The following is a 17602-nucleotide window of genomic DNA, read 5'->3' on the forward strand; positions in this document are numbered from 1 at the left end:
ATATATAAAGAAAAACAAGACATTATGAGAACTAATAATTTGTGGTGGATACATTTACTGTCAAACCTGCCATGACGGCCAGCCGTACAAACGGCTACTTTCCAATTCCCCCCTTGCGTTTTTTCAATACACATTAACTGTGTTAAACGATCACCTGTCCAACGCAGCCGCGACCACCTTTTCAACGCGGCCGTGACCACCTTATTTTATCAACTCATGGCCATATTTACCACCCCAAGACGGCCAGGCATGTCTTGCATCGCCCGATGCTCTGTCATAAATTTGTTATCGGCCCTTGACGCAGTGGATAGGCCATCATAATCCATTCACTTGTCGTTATGTTCTTGTTTGTTCCCCCAATGAATGTTTACCCAGGTTGACCCAATGGGTAACAATAAATTTTCAAGTGCTGATGAGAGAAGCATGTGATCTGTGATAACCTATAAAAGCCTCGCCTGCAACTCGTACACAAATCGTATCCGAGGTGACTGGTCACCTTTTTTGTTTACCTTTTATAGTAACAAAGTAACTATGGACATTAACGTGAACTTTCTGCAGAAGCGTTGGTTGTTCTCTGAGTGGTTGTGACCCACATGTTTGTTTTACCACGGCACTCGGTCTTCATTGTCTTACATTAATTAAATCCCCTTGCACAAAATCAGCATTTACTTACTTTATTCTTCCGCTTGTAGCGGTGGGTGTCGCGGGGAGACACAGACGTCTGTCTGAAGCAAGGTGAGTGGCCTGTAGGAGGGACATCCCGTGAGCTCTGAGGGTGTCTGCTACAGATTCACTCCAGCATCGCCTTTATTCTTTTTCGTTGTCCGTTTTCCTCGCTAGGTCGTTTTCCATTTTGATCGGTCCGTTTGTGTCTCCTTTTATTTTCTTGAGCAATAATAATATCCACTGTCGGCCTGCTAAGCCAGTCGCAGTTTCACCTGAGCCCCGTTAGCCAGCAACATTTCAGGGTGACCCGGGTCGGCCTTCACGGCTAGCGTAACGCCTCAGTGACTTAAGTCACACTGTACTTCACCCAAACCCAGCTATCCCCTACTTTGTTGAACTGTTTCCTTCTCCCACGATGTGGACGAGAGGTACAAAATAAACAGCAAAGAAAAAACTAACCCCCCTAAAAAAAAACTAATCATCAGAACAACAACAAAAAGAACCCTTCTTTCCACCCCTCCACCCCCCTTTTTCAAAAGAAAACAAAAACCCATTTGAATTCACCTTTTTACGGCATTCCAGCCCCGGTTTCAACCTCAGAGGGGAATGGTTTGCTTTCTTTATTTAGATCAGTTCTGCCTAAAACGGCCACCTGTGTTATATATGGCTATTTTTCTCCTTGACAATGGGTGGCCGTGTTACACCGGTCCGACTGAACATAAATATAGTCGAAATTCGCATGAATTTTTTTTTTAATGAAAAGGGAAAGTGCTATTACAATACCTGAGTAGAGCATGCAGCGGAAGTGAAAGTAAAAATGATACTGTTACTGATACTGACGTACAGCAGTCTCCGCCTAAGATCCCGGTGCTCAGGAGCAAGGAAAATGTTGGATCTTAGCCGACCAACCCAGGGAAGAATCTACGGTGACCCATGTTAAGGCTCACAACCGGTAACATGGTCTCCCTCCACTCTAAAATGAACAGATGTGACCCCTGGGTGGGTTTATGAAATATATAGCGAACAAAGAGTGGTCAACCTTGATGACCAATCACAGTGACATGAGGCATGCCACTCACAGTGGCATGAGGCATGCCACGTACACTTAATCCTATAGAAGTGAATCTCAAGATCTATGCTATTCCAGTTGCCCCTCCCCTTTACCTGCCCAAAATTTATAGCGTTCCAGCTCTGACCGAGTTCCCCCGCCTTTGACATTACGCACCATTACGTTGTAATACAGTGGAGTCCACTTCTAACGAGTCCTGAAATAACAAGAAGTCTGTTGTTAAGACACTATTCTAAAACCCGTTTTTTCCCTTCTTTATCTTAGTAAATAAAATACTGCTATAGCACAATCAGACAAACACGCAAATCGGTTATAGCGGAATATTGCTGCTGCTGTGCACAGCGCATAGAGGCCAATTATACATAATGTAAAATTTCGTCAGTTGAGAAACTTGTTGGTGATCTAGCAAAACAAAATATGGGAGAGCCCATATGTGTCAACAATGAAGGCTGCAGTGAATGAGGGAGAAGGGTATGGCATGTACAGACAAGCAGAACACATTGCGTGATAGGCCAACCTTGTCTAGATTGTCTAGGCCTACCATACCTCTCACTTCTCTGATATGGAGAGATCACAGTGCTGTGATGGATGGAATGAGAATGTGACGTGGGCAGGGTTTGGTGTGTACCCAATGTGTGCAAGCAGACAGAAAGCACCACAGGGTGTGGTAGGGTGGGGGACAACACAGCGGGCAAGTTAGCCTAGAACCCTTTCCTTCTGGTCGCAAACGCCGAGCTGTCAACATCGCTAGCACTAGAGAAAGAAACTTGATTCGATTTTTGATCAAGTAAGACCTAGAGGTCACGTTGAACAAAATCATCATCAGGGGAGATAATAAAAAGGTACAAACAGAACACCGAACTCGTAGATTAGGCCTACATCATCATTTCCCTTGAGTTTATGACTGGATCCCTTATAACGAGAATCCTGCTAAAACGGACATTTCGCACAGGATTCCACTGTAACACCAATTCAAATTTTTTCTGTTTCGCAAATTCAGGAATATCTAGAGAAAACTGCTGCAATAATCAGGGAAGAGCTCACAGATCGATGTGATCCCACCTGGAGCAAAAATGTAGGCCCTACCCACCCTGCGAGTGATGTAATTTTAGGCAGAGAGCTCAGACGCGAGTTTGATGTTTCGGGAAAACAAACGCGTCGGTCAGTTCACACTTCGGAGTGATCCCGTCTGGGGCAAACATTGTACCATTTCATAGAGTGTTACAACGCTTATGTGATCACATTCACGAGAGTCGCTGATCTTTGAAGCAACTGGCAGTTCATCAATGTCAACTTTTCACTCTTGGCTGTGCCCGACCACGTTTTTGTTCAGTAAATTATGATCTGAAATGCGGGATCTTAGCCGACTGTAGACCTTCAGAGTGAGTGAGAGCGGGATCTTTGTGGTGACTTTTGTATAGTAAAAATTCTGTTTTCTTTAAACAGCGGGATCTTAAATAAGCAAATTGGGATTGTAAGCCGTGGGATCTTAGGCGGAGACTTCTGTATTTATATTTTTTAGGGAGTGCTTATTTAGGCCACATATGGCCTAAATAAGGTAAGGGAGGGGGGTTTAGCTTATAAGGCCACACATGCTCAAACTACCCTTTTCAGGCAACTGAGTTCGTTCCACTTTCATAATGGTGCACCTTTCTCATTTAGTACGGTTTTGTCTCAGTGTACAACTTATAAATCATAACCATAATGAATATTGTAAAGAACAAAGCACAATACGCAAAATTTTGCTCAATCCCAATGGTTTGAATGAGGGCCAGATTTTTCCTTCATGGAGGGGCAAAAGCTAGGCTACCATTTTGGCACACTTTGGTCAAGTGAAAAAGTCAAATCCTCCGAATGGACTTCCGGGTTAAATTTGGGGTATAAAAAGAGTGTACACTACGTGGCTGAGTCAAAGTTACACTATCTTTGCTTGAGTGACACTCTCTCGTACTGTCTCGTAGTAGTACATGTAGGGTAGTAGGCCTAGCAGTAGTAGTAGCAAAGATCGTGTAGAGAATATTTGGTAGTAGATTCTATCTAGTAGGCAGTTTAGTGAAAGTGCTCAGGGCGAATCGGCCTCGATAAGCCCCGTAGACTTTTGTGATCGGCCACGAAGCCTCGTGTTTTGATGGGTCTAGATCTAAACAACTCAGTGTTATTCGCACTGCCACATCCGACAGGCCTAGATCTACATCTTTTTAAAAGGAAAAGAAAGATCATCAAAATGGTTGAATTCGGTAGAACTAGAACTATTAAAATTTGCTTCTGAAAACAAGGCAATTTTTATACAAAGGCCATTTTTATAACTCGATGAAATAAAAACTACTGGTTGTGTACTGTGTTATTCTGTATAAAAATAAATTATGAAACTTCAGGACGTATTATTATTTACCAGCATCTTTTGATGCCTGAGCTGTAGAGGTTGAAGTTATCACAACACTAATAGATCTAGTAAGAGGGTTAGGTAATAGGGCTTTCCGTAAAAAATGCATAGATCTACAAAAGCCGAACCACCGAATCGACCGGGCACCTCGCTCTCCCCTGCACACTGTGATAATGTGTTGCTGCGGTATCGCATTATTCAACTATTAATACGTGCGACTATGGCAATTGGGATGTACTGACTGAAAAAAATTCAGTTTTGTTTTTATTTTACCATATATTTGACTTTAATAGTGCAGGCGATAGCAAGATCTAGATTCCCTGTCTAGAATCAGTAGTAGCAGACCTATGCTAGAAGCAGCCAGAGAGCCTACAACTGCTAGATCTAGATCTAACTTATTATTGCTATGCCTTTGGGCTTTGGAATTGAAATAAAACGAATTGCACAGTTCTAGTTACTTTTAGATTCAGCAAGTAACTGTATTTCCAGAGTCAATAATAACAAATCTCAGCATAACAATCACTTTTACTTGTATTAGAATAATTAGATCCAACTTTTTTTTCTAAAATCTGTTTTGCGCAAACTTAATATTTTCACTACTTGTAGAGCACAGAATTTACATTGTAAGCATCTGCTCAGTCTTTTAGTATACATAATAAAATACACACACACAAGCACACACACACACACACACACACACACACACACACACACATATATATATATATATAGAGAGAGAGAGAGAGAGAGAGATCTATATAATCATTTTATGTTGATTTCGGGATATTTTTAAAACTCTTTTTTTCAACATGTCATAAAATCAAATTGTGCCATTTTCTTTGAAAAGAATAGCATTAGCAGTGGACTTTTTAGACAGCGAGTCTCTGATTCAATATTTTTTTTTTTAAATATGCTAATCAATGAAAATTGCAAATTGATAATAGTTTAGTCCTGTAGAGGATAGGTGGACTCTGGGGTCTGCAGAGGGAAATACTAGGTTTTAGGATGTGAACCCCGGAGTCACCATAGTGAAATAAGGTTTGGTTTAAGTTTAAGTAAGGATTGGTGGACCCCAGGGTCAACGTAGTGATAAATAATCAGGTTTAAGGTGGACCCCGAGGTCTACCTAGCGAAATACTAGGTTTTAGGACAGGTGGACCCCGGGGTCACCGTAGTGAAACAAGTAGGTTTCTTTAAAGATTGGTGGACCCCGGGGTCAGCGTAGTGAAATAAGTAAGGTTAATTTTAAAAGGATTGGTGGACCCCGGAGTCACCATAGCTGTAGAGGAATAAGAAGGTTTAATTAAGGATTGGTGGACCCCCGGTACACCTTGATTAAACCTACTTATTTTACTACGGTGACCGCAGGTTCCACCTATTCTAAATACCTAACTAGTATTTCGTTAGGTAGACCCTGGGGTCCACCTTAAACCTACCTATTTCACTACGTTGACTCCAGGGTCCACCAATCCGTTAAAATTAAACCTAGATCTACATGTATTTATTTCACTACATTGACCCCAGGGTCCACCAATCCTTAATTAAACCTAGATCTACTGATTTCACTACGTTGACCCCGGGGTCCACCAATCCTTAATTAAACCAATATCTACTTATAATTTTGCTACGTTGACCACGGGCTCCACCAGTCCTACTATAAAATAAACTGAGATCTACTTATTTCACTATGTTGACCCCGGGGTCCATCAATCCTTAGTTAAACCTAGATCTACTACTTATTTCACTATGCTGACTCCGGGGTTCACATCCTAAAACCTAGCATTTTGTTAGGTAGACCCCGGGGTCCACCTATCCTTTTGGCTAGATAGACCCCGTAGTCCGCCTATCCACTTCCTTTATAATAACTGAAAACAATACATGCCAGTTGTAATGAATAGTGAAGAAAAATGCGGGGAAAAAAAGACAATGAGGTAGACTATAATTTGTCCAAAAAATTGCAAGTGCAAGTGAAGATCATAAAATAATTTTGTTATTTTCTGGTCATCTTTCCCGGTTTATAAAAAAATTCCAGTGGGCCTACTACTAGATCTATGTATCTGAAGAACATTTTGCTTGCCTTTATTAGCTTTTTTTCAGGTACATGAAAGCATAGAATATATATAGTTTCACACATATATATATGCACAATACTTTGAAAAAGAAAGATAAGGTCATTCTTGTTTTGTTTTTTTACGGAATCCGTTTTACGTTGAGAAAAGCGGTAAAAACAAGTTAAAAATTTTTAAGAATGCCCATAATATTAGTATTAGGAATCCGAAATTACTACCTAGTTGGCTTACTCTTTAATAACCATGAGCAGTTAAGAAAAAAAAAGACAATGATATAGGATTTGTCTAAATATGACCATTAGCAATAAAGATGTTGCCCATTTTGTCCAATTATCCTTGTAGGTAAAATCACCCTGCACTGTACCTCAATAAGCACAAAAGGAATATTTCTGTGACTTTGTATAAAGGTGTGGCCTAAATAAGGTAAGGGAGGGGGGTTTAGCTTATTTAGGCCACAGGTGTGGCCTAAATAAGGTAAGGGAGGGGGGTTTAGCTTATTTAGGCCACAGGTGAGGCCTAAATAAGGTAAGGGAGGGGGGTTTAGCTTATTTAGGCCACCTGTGGCCTAAATAAGGTAAGGGAGGGGGTTTAGCTTATTTAGGCCATATGTGGCCTAAATAAGGTCACCCTATCCCATTTTTTATTGACTCTGATGAATTTAGAGCATGGCATGGCTTTGACTGATCACTGCATGGTTGCTGTGGCAATGTCAGACTGAATTTCAACTGCTCAGCATTTAAAGACTTTGTCTTGTCACTTTTCAAAATGGCCTGTATGGCGGAGTCTTACGCGACAATTTAATTAAATTATTATTAGTAGGCCCAAGTGAGTAAAAGTCTAACTTGGTTATAGATCGCTAAATTACATTCAGTTGCACAAATTAGATAAATATTACTCATGATATCATCAAGTTTTAAGGACTTAACCATGTCAGATAGGATGGTCAATTTTGGGTACACGTATCTCCTTCAACTAATATAATATGTCCTACATCAAGGCTTACAATAAAATATTAACTGGAATTTATTGCTCATTATCCTATTACAGTAGAGTCATTTAAATCAAATCTGCAGGGCTGCCGGATTTGCTTCAGTTTTGCCGAGTTTTCATTTTAAAGGCTCAATAAGATTTTATTTAATCAGGGATTTTATTGTATTATTTTTATGGGGGTTTGCAGCTGTTTTGTCGATTTCCAACTTTTTTATGCAGCCACTCAATTTCTAATAGTAATAGAAAGTAATGATGATTTTGTTTTGCAATTTTGGAATTATAATAATGTTCGAAGGCTTCTTGATTAAATTTTGAGGCTCGTATGATCCATGCTTTAAAGTTTATGCCTGTGAGCAGCGTTTCTTGACTTGACAGTATAACGTCTTACTCTGCTGAGTGTTTTGTCTTGCAAAAACCAGTGAACTGGCTGATAGGCAAGATGACACTGCTGTTTATCTGTAGAGGGAATCATAATTTTTTTGAATAGTACTGTCTTGAAGAGGAAAAAAATGGCTGCTAAAATGGCCGTCTGATAGGGACACATAGTTAATGTTATATATATATGACTTCGCCAGTCCATTAAACGATGTTCCACTATGTTTTTATTCTACCTGATGGTCTGCCACTGGACAAGTCAAACAACTTTTAAGGTAAGGTCAAGGGTTTGGGGTAAAGTTAGCATTTGGGTCCTAATTGCCACCTTTTATTGACACAGCACAGGTTGACAGCAGTTATTCAAGCATCCCTCACAGTGAAACAGATTATTATGGTGGACTGTCAAGTGGACAAGCACCAATAACATTATGGCTGAGGTTTAGTGCCTTGAAAGTGGCAGAGATTTCACTATCGCCAGGTGTTAACACTGTAGTCTGGCTAAAATTTGCGTGAAAACAGGACACTTTACATAATGAATTTAAACAGATCAGATCTGTAGTAAAGTATGTGTGGGCATGGATGACTCAAACACATCAGGAATTGACAAATATATATTTTTGACAACCTTTTTTCGGGTTAACCGATACAAAAATTAATGAGATATCAGTCGTGGAAAGGCAAACTGCTCGAGCTATCCATGATTTCGAGTTTTCTGTGTTTGTGTTATATCTGTGGCTGATGTTCTGAGTTTTTGTTCCTTATAGCCCCATGTAATCGGTGACCGTCTTTCTTTGTTTACCATCAGGCCTACAAACTGAAATGGATGAGATTTCTCCAGAGGGAGAGATTATCAAAGGCAACAGAGATGTACAAGATCTAGATCCTTTGAAGCAAGAGGATGCTTTTTCAAAGAAGAAAAAGAAACGGAAGCCCCTTAAGGAACAGCTAAAAGATCCTATCTACAAAAAGAAGCTTATAAATTCTTTGTGTATTTCCCTTGTTTTTCTTACTTTGGTGAGTATGTCTTGCTTTGCTAAAATTCTTACTGTTGCAGTGGTAATAAGATCTAAAAATCAAGTATCTTAAGTATCTTAGGGTATTGGATGTGAAATAAATACAGTCGAACCTGTCCTAGATTTAGTTTCAAGGGAGCCATCGAAATGTGTCTTAGACATTTTTCATCTTGGACAGAGGAATTGAGTGGGAAGATGAGTGTTCCCAGAAGGCCAGCGATACATGGTGGGATCAAGGTCCAAAGGCTGATTCTGTTTCTACCTAGGCCTGACCATGAGGTTAAGAAAATAGGCCTACATACTGTATGAAATCACAGACTGTATATATATATATATATATATATATATATATATATATATATATATATATATATATATATATATATATATATATATATGAATTTGAAAGAATATAATGTTATGTTTATTAAAAAAGGTGGGATCCAGATTTTTGTTCAAATAATTCATATAATATATCCTTTCAAGTTTAGCATGCTTTGCTGCATTATCTTGTAGTTTCCACAGTCTTTTTGCTTTTGTTTTTCACAGGGCATGTGTATTGGTATGCATGGCCCAACTTTTTTAGACCTTCAGATCATCACCAACACAGATGTAGAGAGAGGGGCTGCATTTTTTACTGCTGGATCTATTGGTTACTTCATCGGATCCGTGGCCACTGGAGCTGTATATAACTATGTAAGAATAAACCTCCCTTGTTTCTTTTTTTTGAATGATGTGTACCTTGTTCCCTCCTCATATTTGCTACCTTATGCCTCATGAATTCATAAACGTCTGAGGATATTTCTCCTCCCCAAGTTCTTCTTAGATGCCACCAAAATACAATTACTGTACTTTAAACCATGGGAGAAAGGGCAAATAGCTCTTTAAGAGGTTATGTTGCAAGGATTGGTTTGATGACAAAGGCCTATATTTATAAGGCTGAAAGGAAGGTGGCGTGGAAGGTTTTAGTCAGACACATTTATTACTAGAGGCCAAGTACTGTTATTTAGCTCGTTCTTTACCTTTTCATCCCTTAATACACGTGTTCCTCTGGTGAAGTATAGATGAGTGGATTTTTCATAGAAGGAGTAGAATTAACAAGTGTAAAGGACTTTGCTTTATTTTGATGAGACGATGCCAAAGAGAATGCTGAGAAAACGTAAATACTCTCAGTATCCAACCTTTTTTCCCATCATAGTCAGCACAAAAAGGGCTTTATTTTATAAAATCATGAACTTGTTTTCGTTTTTCTCGTTGATTAATCATAGTTTGTAGTTTTCAGGTCCAACTGAATTTATTTTTTTTTCGACATGTATCCCTATTTTATCCTAATCCTAATGACTCTGTCCAATATTTTTGTTGTTGCTGTGTTTTTTAGGTGATTACTTTACATGCCTTTACATTAATGACATGTGCTGGCTCCATTGCCACTGCAGTTAAAAGTTAAAAATAGCAGAAGTGACAAGTATTTGACTTCTTTGTCTTTGCGAATAGTGCTTTGGAGATCTTCAGTTGACTTCATTCTCTTTTTTTTTTTCAGGTGAGCCAGAGTTTATTACTCTTCATAGGATCAACATTTCTAGGGGTGGTCTGCTGTATAACTCCATACTGCTCCCCATACGCTTTGATGATTTTTATCCGTGGTGCTGGGGGTGTGGCTTGTGGCTTTGTGGACACAAGTGAGTTGTTTCTACAAGTGGCCTGGTGCCTGAATTTTTCTTCTCCATTTTTATTTTTGCTGTTTTATGTGTAATCTCAGGGGTGGGTATGGTTTACTTCTTATTCTCTGTATGTTGTAATAATTATGTTCTCAAATGCTCTTTGAAAAGGTTTTCTTGGCCCTCACAAGAACTAGGGTTTTAGTGTTGATATTCCCTAGGTATCCTTGTCTGCTTTATAAAGTTTTGACATTATATTTTTAAAATGGGGTCTAACAGGGTCTCTCAATGTAATTTTATTTTGATCAATTATTTCAAATTCTGAAATCCAGCCTGCATGTATATTTCTCCACTTGATACCGACAGAAGAAAATGGAACACAGCGGACTGGGCCTTAAGAAATAAAATGTATAAAGTTTTGATTAAGTACCAATGCTTTGTACATAACGTGAAAAATTAATGTTTGAGTATTTCTCATGAAAAACGAGAATGGGACGTCAAGTTTTCTTTCATTAGCAAACTATAGTCATTATAGGTTGATCTGCTTGTAGAAAATAGAGACAATGCTTTGAATTTTGAGTTAACTTTTTTTTCCCCTTCTGTTATTATTTCTAATATTTGTGAGGCATCATGGTGAAATCAGGCGCTCGTCAAAATAACGAAATCGGAGAATCAGGCGTATTTCCATCAGTTAAGCAATTTTATCAAATTTTAGCTTTTTGGCTCAACCCATTTTGTATGTCCATATAAAAACATATTTCTGTGTTAGGTTTATTGAAAAACATCTATTAAGGTAAATGCAAAAAAATATGTCATTTTTCAGTTTTTAAGTACTCTTTAGCTATTGGAGTTACCAAACTTTGGCGGCCATTTTCTCGCTTATTTCACCAATGAAACCAGTCGACCTCACCTTCTTCAATCGCAAATATCTTGACTGTTATTCATGATAAATGGATGTTTTTTTTATTGAAAGCAGGGCAAATGAATAAGCTTTCAGATGATACCAATTACTCCACATGCCTAAAAATTGACGAGTGCCTGATTCCACCACGTTGTGACACATTTGTTAGTTTGGCTGAAGGAGGACTGCCCACCTTTGGGAATTTGGCAAAATTGTTACAATTTTTTTTCTTCAATTTTACAAAACTATTGATTGCAATACCCCCAATTCCAATTTCTGAGAATTCCATTGTTATTTGACTACCTATCTTTTAAAGGAGAAAAACAATTAGACACCAATAGTCTTTGTCACTTCATCAAATGCAGCTGTCTAACTTTTGAACACCTTCTGTATATTGAGCCCTTGTTGCTGCTCAGCATCACTTAGCCCTTATAAAAATGTTAGTTGTGCCAAATCCAGGAGTTAAGCAGGCATTAGGTTTACAAGATGTAAAGAAATTAATTCCTTCGTTTTTGCATTAAGTTAACATTGTAAGCAAATAAGAGACTTAAGCTTGTAACATATTATGTCATTCCAAAGGTTTCTTTTGTTTTTCCGAGCAATAACTACCCCTTCCCCCACTTTTTTTTTTCTTAACGCAATAATGATGAGTCCCAATAGATGAAGTCCCTGTTTACACTACATTTATCCTTTTATCCTTGAACTTCTAACCCTGTCTTTGACAACTCAGGGAAAAGGACTATCTACAGTGGGCTCCCCTCAAACGCACGTTTTCGTCATCTGACGGGTTTTTACTATACAATTTAGAAGTACAAACAAAGGCGCACCGGCAGTGGAATTTTAGTTGCCGCGGGGGGTTCCCCGCTGGGCGCCTTATCACGTCGGGGTCACGGGGGTCAGCTCCCTGTCGCCGCTCTGTCTGGGCCGACCTAATTTTTGGTACTTTTCAACGTACAATTTAAGGTGTATCCTTGTATTTATGGTAATTCTCATTTAGTGCATCAAAAGCACGCATTTCTGCTCTTGAGACTTAAAAAAGAACGGACGTTGTAACTTGTCTGGTTATTTCGTTAGACGCGCTGGAGTCGGCAATGCTAAATTGTAATTTTTTTTTGGACTAGCGTGAATGAAAAAAAATCAATATAAAAAAAAGGCATCGTCAAAATCTGTCGAACTTTTGGAATATGAACGACATAACATTGGTGCAGATACTCAGAAAAGATGGTATCTGCGCTTATAATAGAAGGCTGTAATTTTACAATTTTATCCATCAGGCTCACAATTCGCTATGAAGTAATTCCTCCAAATACAACTTTATGTATCTAATATAATCGTGAATATTCGCATATTTTCTCGAAAGTTTATAAAAGTTACCATGAAGTTTCTCTATGAAAAGTACAAATCGATTTTAGTGCTAGAATACATCTTCAACGTAGATCTAATACACGAACAGTATCCATTACACTCCAGAAATTCCTTATTTTCCTTAAAACGCTAAGTCCAGGTTTTGTAAGTTGACTGAATAATAGGGATGACTTCTCGTAATTGGGTTATAAGAATAATTTCTAGCTTTCCAGGGACACTGAATCAGCACCAGACTTTTCCAGCTTTTTTTTCGTTTCTATGACCATTTGCAATAACTTACAATGTGACTGATTTCTTTACATTCATAATTGTGTCCGCACATATTTTCTACACAAAAACTAAGAATGAATGTTTCAACTGTCATTATTTTTATTCCAAACAAGAAGTTTATCTCTACCCATATATTTACACGGTTTTGTGGGTTTTTTAATCGCTTATATTATATCTTTTTAGTTGTATGCAGGCTGCCACAGACACAGCATGATTCATGAACAAACGCAGAGTAACGTTCTTTTGTTTAATAGTAAAATAAGAGCTAACGCTGATCGTCTTTAGTTAAAAAATGCAGATGTGCATCTTTCTTCTCTTATAACTTGACTATTACTACTAGCGCAGATTTAAGATTTCTCATGGTAAAAGATATGATATTCTTAGTCAGTTTAACACAGATTTTGGAGAGATCTGTCGTGCCTTTTTAAAATTAACAATCATTTATTCATAAGTTTGTAACTAAAATAGGACAGATTTGGTACTCTACAAACACTTGTCTAGAGCAAAAACTAAGGCACAGAGACTAACCATTCTAACGCAGAATAAATCTCAAGACATTGAGCTTTTAGTACATCTGCGTAATGGTTTGCTATGTGGGATGGGGAAGAAGTTATATCGTTTTAAACATAGTCAAAAATGCGAACTTCCTGACCGACAGCGGCAAAGTCGCTTCAGGGCTCATTATCCCTGTGATCCCGAGCCGGGGAGCTCCGACGGGCTGCTGAGTCCTGCGAACTAAAAGTAACAGAATCGGGCGAAAAGTGACGCCGTGAAACGCATGTTCACTCACTCTAAACGCGCGTTCCAATACTCGAAACATGCCGGCGGGTAGAGCTTGATAAAGGGAAATGTTTGCTCCAATCTTCACAGCTTGCATAAGACAAGCCTAGACAACCAGATATTTGGTGAGACTGACCCTCACGTAGAACAAAGAGAGTGATGGACAGCGTTTTCACACCCAACTTTCCACTGACACATAGATTTAGGACAGGTCTGTGAAATGTTGGGGGGTTGGGGGGACTAAAATGTTATTTAATTGGTCACTGGAAATGCATCTTTGAGAGAAGGTTTCTGACTGGTGTTTGAGTGACTGCGTGTAATGTTTAGTTAGACCTATATAAGGGCTATGATGCGCAACACGCATGAATGCTGTAAAACACTAGATAAGCCTCTAGGATTAAAGATTTGTCAAGTAAGCCTAATCAGCTGGGCTCGAAAAACTTATAACGTAAAGAAATGTTTCTCTGAATGTAGAGTTTTATGATTCTGATGTCGTCCATGAATTTACGGTCGGGGGTGGTCGCTTGGAAAGCCACGTGGCTGGGTCGTCGTTTCTATGACTATCACCAACAGTTTCTCCTTAGGCTATCAGTTCCCGCCAATTACATTGAGTCTGTTTTTCTGCAACCCCCTTTCAACGCCTCTTAACCGCTGTCAGGGAATCCTTCACAAAACAGTCACGTGTCGTTACATTATCAACCAGTTGCCCCCACCCTCCAAGGGGCATCACTACAATATCAAGGAATTGAGACGACTGCGTCCATTCCTCAGGTTCATGTAAATGCACGCTCCGTTTAAACACACGCTAAGGAGGCCTCCCGAGCACCGTGCGTTTAGGCAGAGACTACTGTATTTTGGTATAACAAATTTTAAAGCCAGATTACTGGTACTAATGTTTTGTTAGTTGATGACTAAAACATGTGCTGGTGGGTGGGCAGCAGTGCTGGAGTGTGATACCTCGTGTCTGTACATAATTTTTTTTAACCGGCCCTCTGACTTTGACAAAGGTGTATGATTTATAAAGTAAAAAAATGTTTTGTGATTCACTGTGTGATCTTTGCTTGAGTTACTGTTGTTACTTCTGTGACACTTTTGAATAACATACTACCTGTGTACCTATTTTGGGAAAGTAACAAAGATTTTTGCCCTCTCTGCTCATGTTACTTTTCAGTTTTATAAATTACTTTCTCAGCTCTAACACTAGGCACTTGTTCCCCAAGAAATAATTCCATGAGCTGGTCCACACTTGTTCCATTCCCATCCTGCTTCTGTATGTGTGGCATCGTCATCCCATTAGGCTCTCATCAAAATTATGAAATATCAAAAGGACCAACATTTTTTTTCTGACTGTTGCACATGTTTGTTATTACAATTCCTTTTTTTTTTACTTGGAGTACCGCCTTCTGTGTCCATTTATTAAAATTTCTTTTTGGATTTTACCAGAAAAATATTGATCAATAGCTCTAAAAATGTAAATTAGCAGTTTCCAAAAACACTCAAGCTTTGGAAGTCACCAAACTTTGGTGGCAATTTTGTCACTAATTTTCCTCTGGCACCAGGTGATCCCTACATCCTTCAATTGCAAATATCTGGACTTTTATTCAGATCGATGGGTAAATTTACAAGATTTAAGATGATACCAATAACTCCATATGCCTAAAAACTGAAGAGAGCTTGAAAATGTTGTTTTGTGACACATTTGATGTGCAGGATAGTGCCTTTCAATTTGGCCATATTTTCTTAATTTATTCTGAAAAGATTCATATATATATATGCTGATGCCTCATGAGAGAGGAAAGTAAATGTATTCTGTTTTCCTTCACAGCTGGAAATGCAAATCATATGCAGATCTGGGGAAATGAAGGTCAAGTACTGATGCAACTACTCCATTTTTGCTTTGCCCTTGGAGGCACCATCTCTCCCTTGTATACAGAGCCCTTCCTCGCGCCCAAGGAAGACGAGGAAAATTCAAGTACAGTCAGTTTGAACATGATTACAGTTACAACTGTTGGTCCATTGAATGCTAGCTCCAGTGGATACGGCATTTTACCTCCGAGTAGGAACAGCTCACAGAACTTCAATTTGACATCACCTTCTGTGGGAACTGAGAGAACGACTCATGTTGCCTATGCTTTTCTCATAACAGGAATATTATGTGTTGCATCAGCCATACCATTTCTGGTAATTTATGTTAAAGAGAAACTGAAAGAAAAAAAGAAAGGGAAGACTGCTGAGGAGACTCTAACACAACGTGACCTACCTCGCCCGGTTCTAGTGTTTGTTCTAGTCACTGTGTGCGCTTTTTATTTAGTGTACTGTAGCGTAGAAGACACTTTTGCTTCTTTCCTCATGACATTTCTTGTAAAACAGTACGATTTTGTATCCAAATCCAAGGGAGCTTATATAACAGCGTTTTACTGGGCTTCTTTTGCTGTGTCCAGATTTTTAATGATATTTTTGTCAAAAATACTAAGTCCTGTGAAATTGCTAACACTTTGCTGTAGTCTCATGGTTGTGTCATTTGCTGGATTTTATATCAGTGCTACGTTTAGTGCCATCAAGGCTCTCACTTTTTTTGCAGTGCTGGCAGGATTTAGCATGTCAGCTGTCTTCCCATCAGGCTTTTCGTGGACAGAGCAAGAACTGTTGAGAGTGACCGGTCGTGTTTCTTCCTGCATTTTACTCTCTGCTTGTTTGGGCACTATGGCTAACCCCATGTTATTGGCTTATCTCATGGAAGAATTTTCCAATATGTGGTTCTGTTACCTTTTAGTAAATCAGACTGTCCTGTTGTGCGTTCTGTTTATATTTTTGCTGATTTTCAATAGGTGCTACCTGAATGTAAGGTATGGAAAACTACAAATGACACCAGATATCACTATTGATGTGGAGCTTGAAATAAATCAACCGTTAAGTTCTGAGAACTTGGGCAAAGTACAAAATTGTGTTGACCCATTGGATGAAAAGATCCGTTAATGTTTTGTGATACTTATGAGTCTTTCTTTTTTTGTTTTGTTGGGGAAATAAGAGTACTGTCGGTGAAATTGTTTTAATGCTGTCAACTGCAGTATTAATATTTATGTTTCAAAATCTTTAATTTATGCAAGCTTTGTGCCATATTTTAGTGGCATTTCATAATGTTAGACGAAGTTTAACATATTGTCAATTGCATTTAGCTCTAGTTCATTTTTTGTCTTTTAAAGATTTAAACATTTTCATTTTTTAGATTGTGTGAGGGTCTGTGGAATAGTCCAAACGTAATAAACTTTCTGCAGATATCTTTTTGATAACATCTTCATGCTACTTGGAATGAGTTTGCTGCAAATATTTTTTAAAGAATATACAAAGACACTACTGTGATTTGTTTTGCCAAAAAATCCATGATTTTCATATTCACATAATGTAACAGACGAGGTATCTGTGATAGCCCTTTTTATCTTTCGGTTCAGTTTTATGACTCGTAAACCTGAGCCCCCTAAATGCAAAGGGCCTTACTCTGTTTAGCACTCAGGATGAGAAAAATGAAGAACAAGAAAAGTGCATTGCATTTTTTCTTTTTCAAAGAGTTTTAAACATTTTTTTAAAAACAACTAGTCGCTACTTTTCTTATTCCTACTTCAAAGTACCATTTGGCAGTGTGACTTAGTATGATGTGTATGTAATACAGTAGTCTCCGCCTAAAAGCACGCTCCGCTCAAATGCATGCTTTCATCGTCTGACAGGTTTTTTTACTATATAATTTAGACTACAAACGCACAGTCACTTCCTCTAAACGCACGCTCCCATCCGTGAAACACGCCGACAGGTAAAGCTTGAAAACGGGGAATTTCCACTACAGCTACAACCTGCACAGCTTGCATTAGACAAGCATAGAAAACCGGATATTTGGTGAGACTGCCCCTCTCGCCGAACAAAGAGAGCGATGGACAGCATTTTCACACCCAACTTTCCACAGACACAAAGGTCTAGATCTCGGTCTAGGGCTGGTCGGTGAAATGTTGGTGAGGAGGGGACTGAATTGTTTTTTGATTGGTCACTGGGAATGCATCGTTGAGAAAAGGTT

The 17602-nt window shown here is 38.7% G+C and overlaps 1 protein-coding gene across 3 annotated transcripts in view; it reads left to right on the forward strand.

Annotated features, from left to right (window-relative positions):
- The window catches only part of LOC101858801 (sodium-dependent glucose transporter 1A), a 19357-nt gene extending 1758 nt beyond the window's left edge, over positions 1-17599 (forward strand). Inside the window, exons 2-6 of one of the 3 annotated variants that reach the window (XM_005104763.3) lie at positions 7812-7827; positions 8358-8566; positions 9115-9261; positions 10106-10244; positions 15365-17599. In XM_005104763.3, the coding sequence (XP_005104820.1) occupies positions 8372-8566; positions 9115-9261; positions 10106-10244; positions 15365-16515 (1632 nt within the window). In that variant the 5' untranslated portion in view covers positions 7812-7827; positions 8358-8371 and the 3' untranslated portion in view covers positions 16516-17599. Of the gene's footprint in view, positions 1-2303; positions 3118-7811; positions 7828-8357; positions 8567-9114; positions 9262-10105; positions 10245-15364 lie in introns of those variants that run through there. The other 2 variants (XM_035971427.1, XM_005104764.3) reach the window with 2 other exon arrangements.
- The last annotated feature ends 3 nt before the right edge of the window (positions 17600-17602 follow it).

The sequence above is a fragment of the Aplysia californica genome, unplaced genomic scaffold (genome assembly GCF_000002075.1).
Source record: "Aplysia californica isolate F4 #8 unplaced genomic scaffold, AplCal3.0 scaffold00435, whole genome shotgun sequence".
NCBI classification, from domain to species: domain Eukaryota; kingdom Metazoa; phylum Mollusca; class Gastropoda; order Aplysiida; family Aplysiidae; genus Aplysia; species Aplysia californica.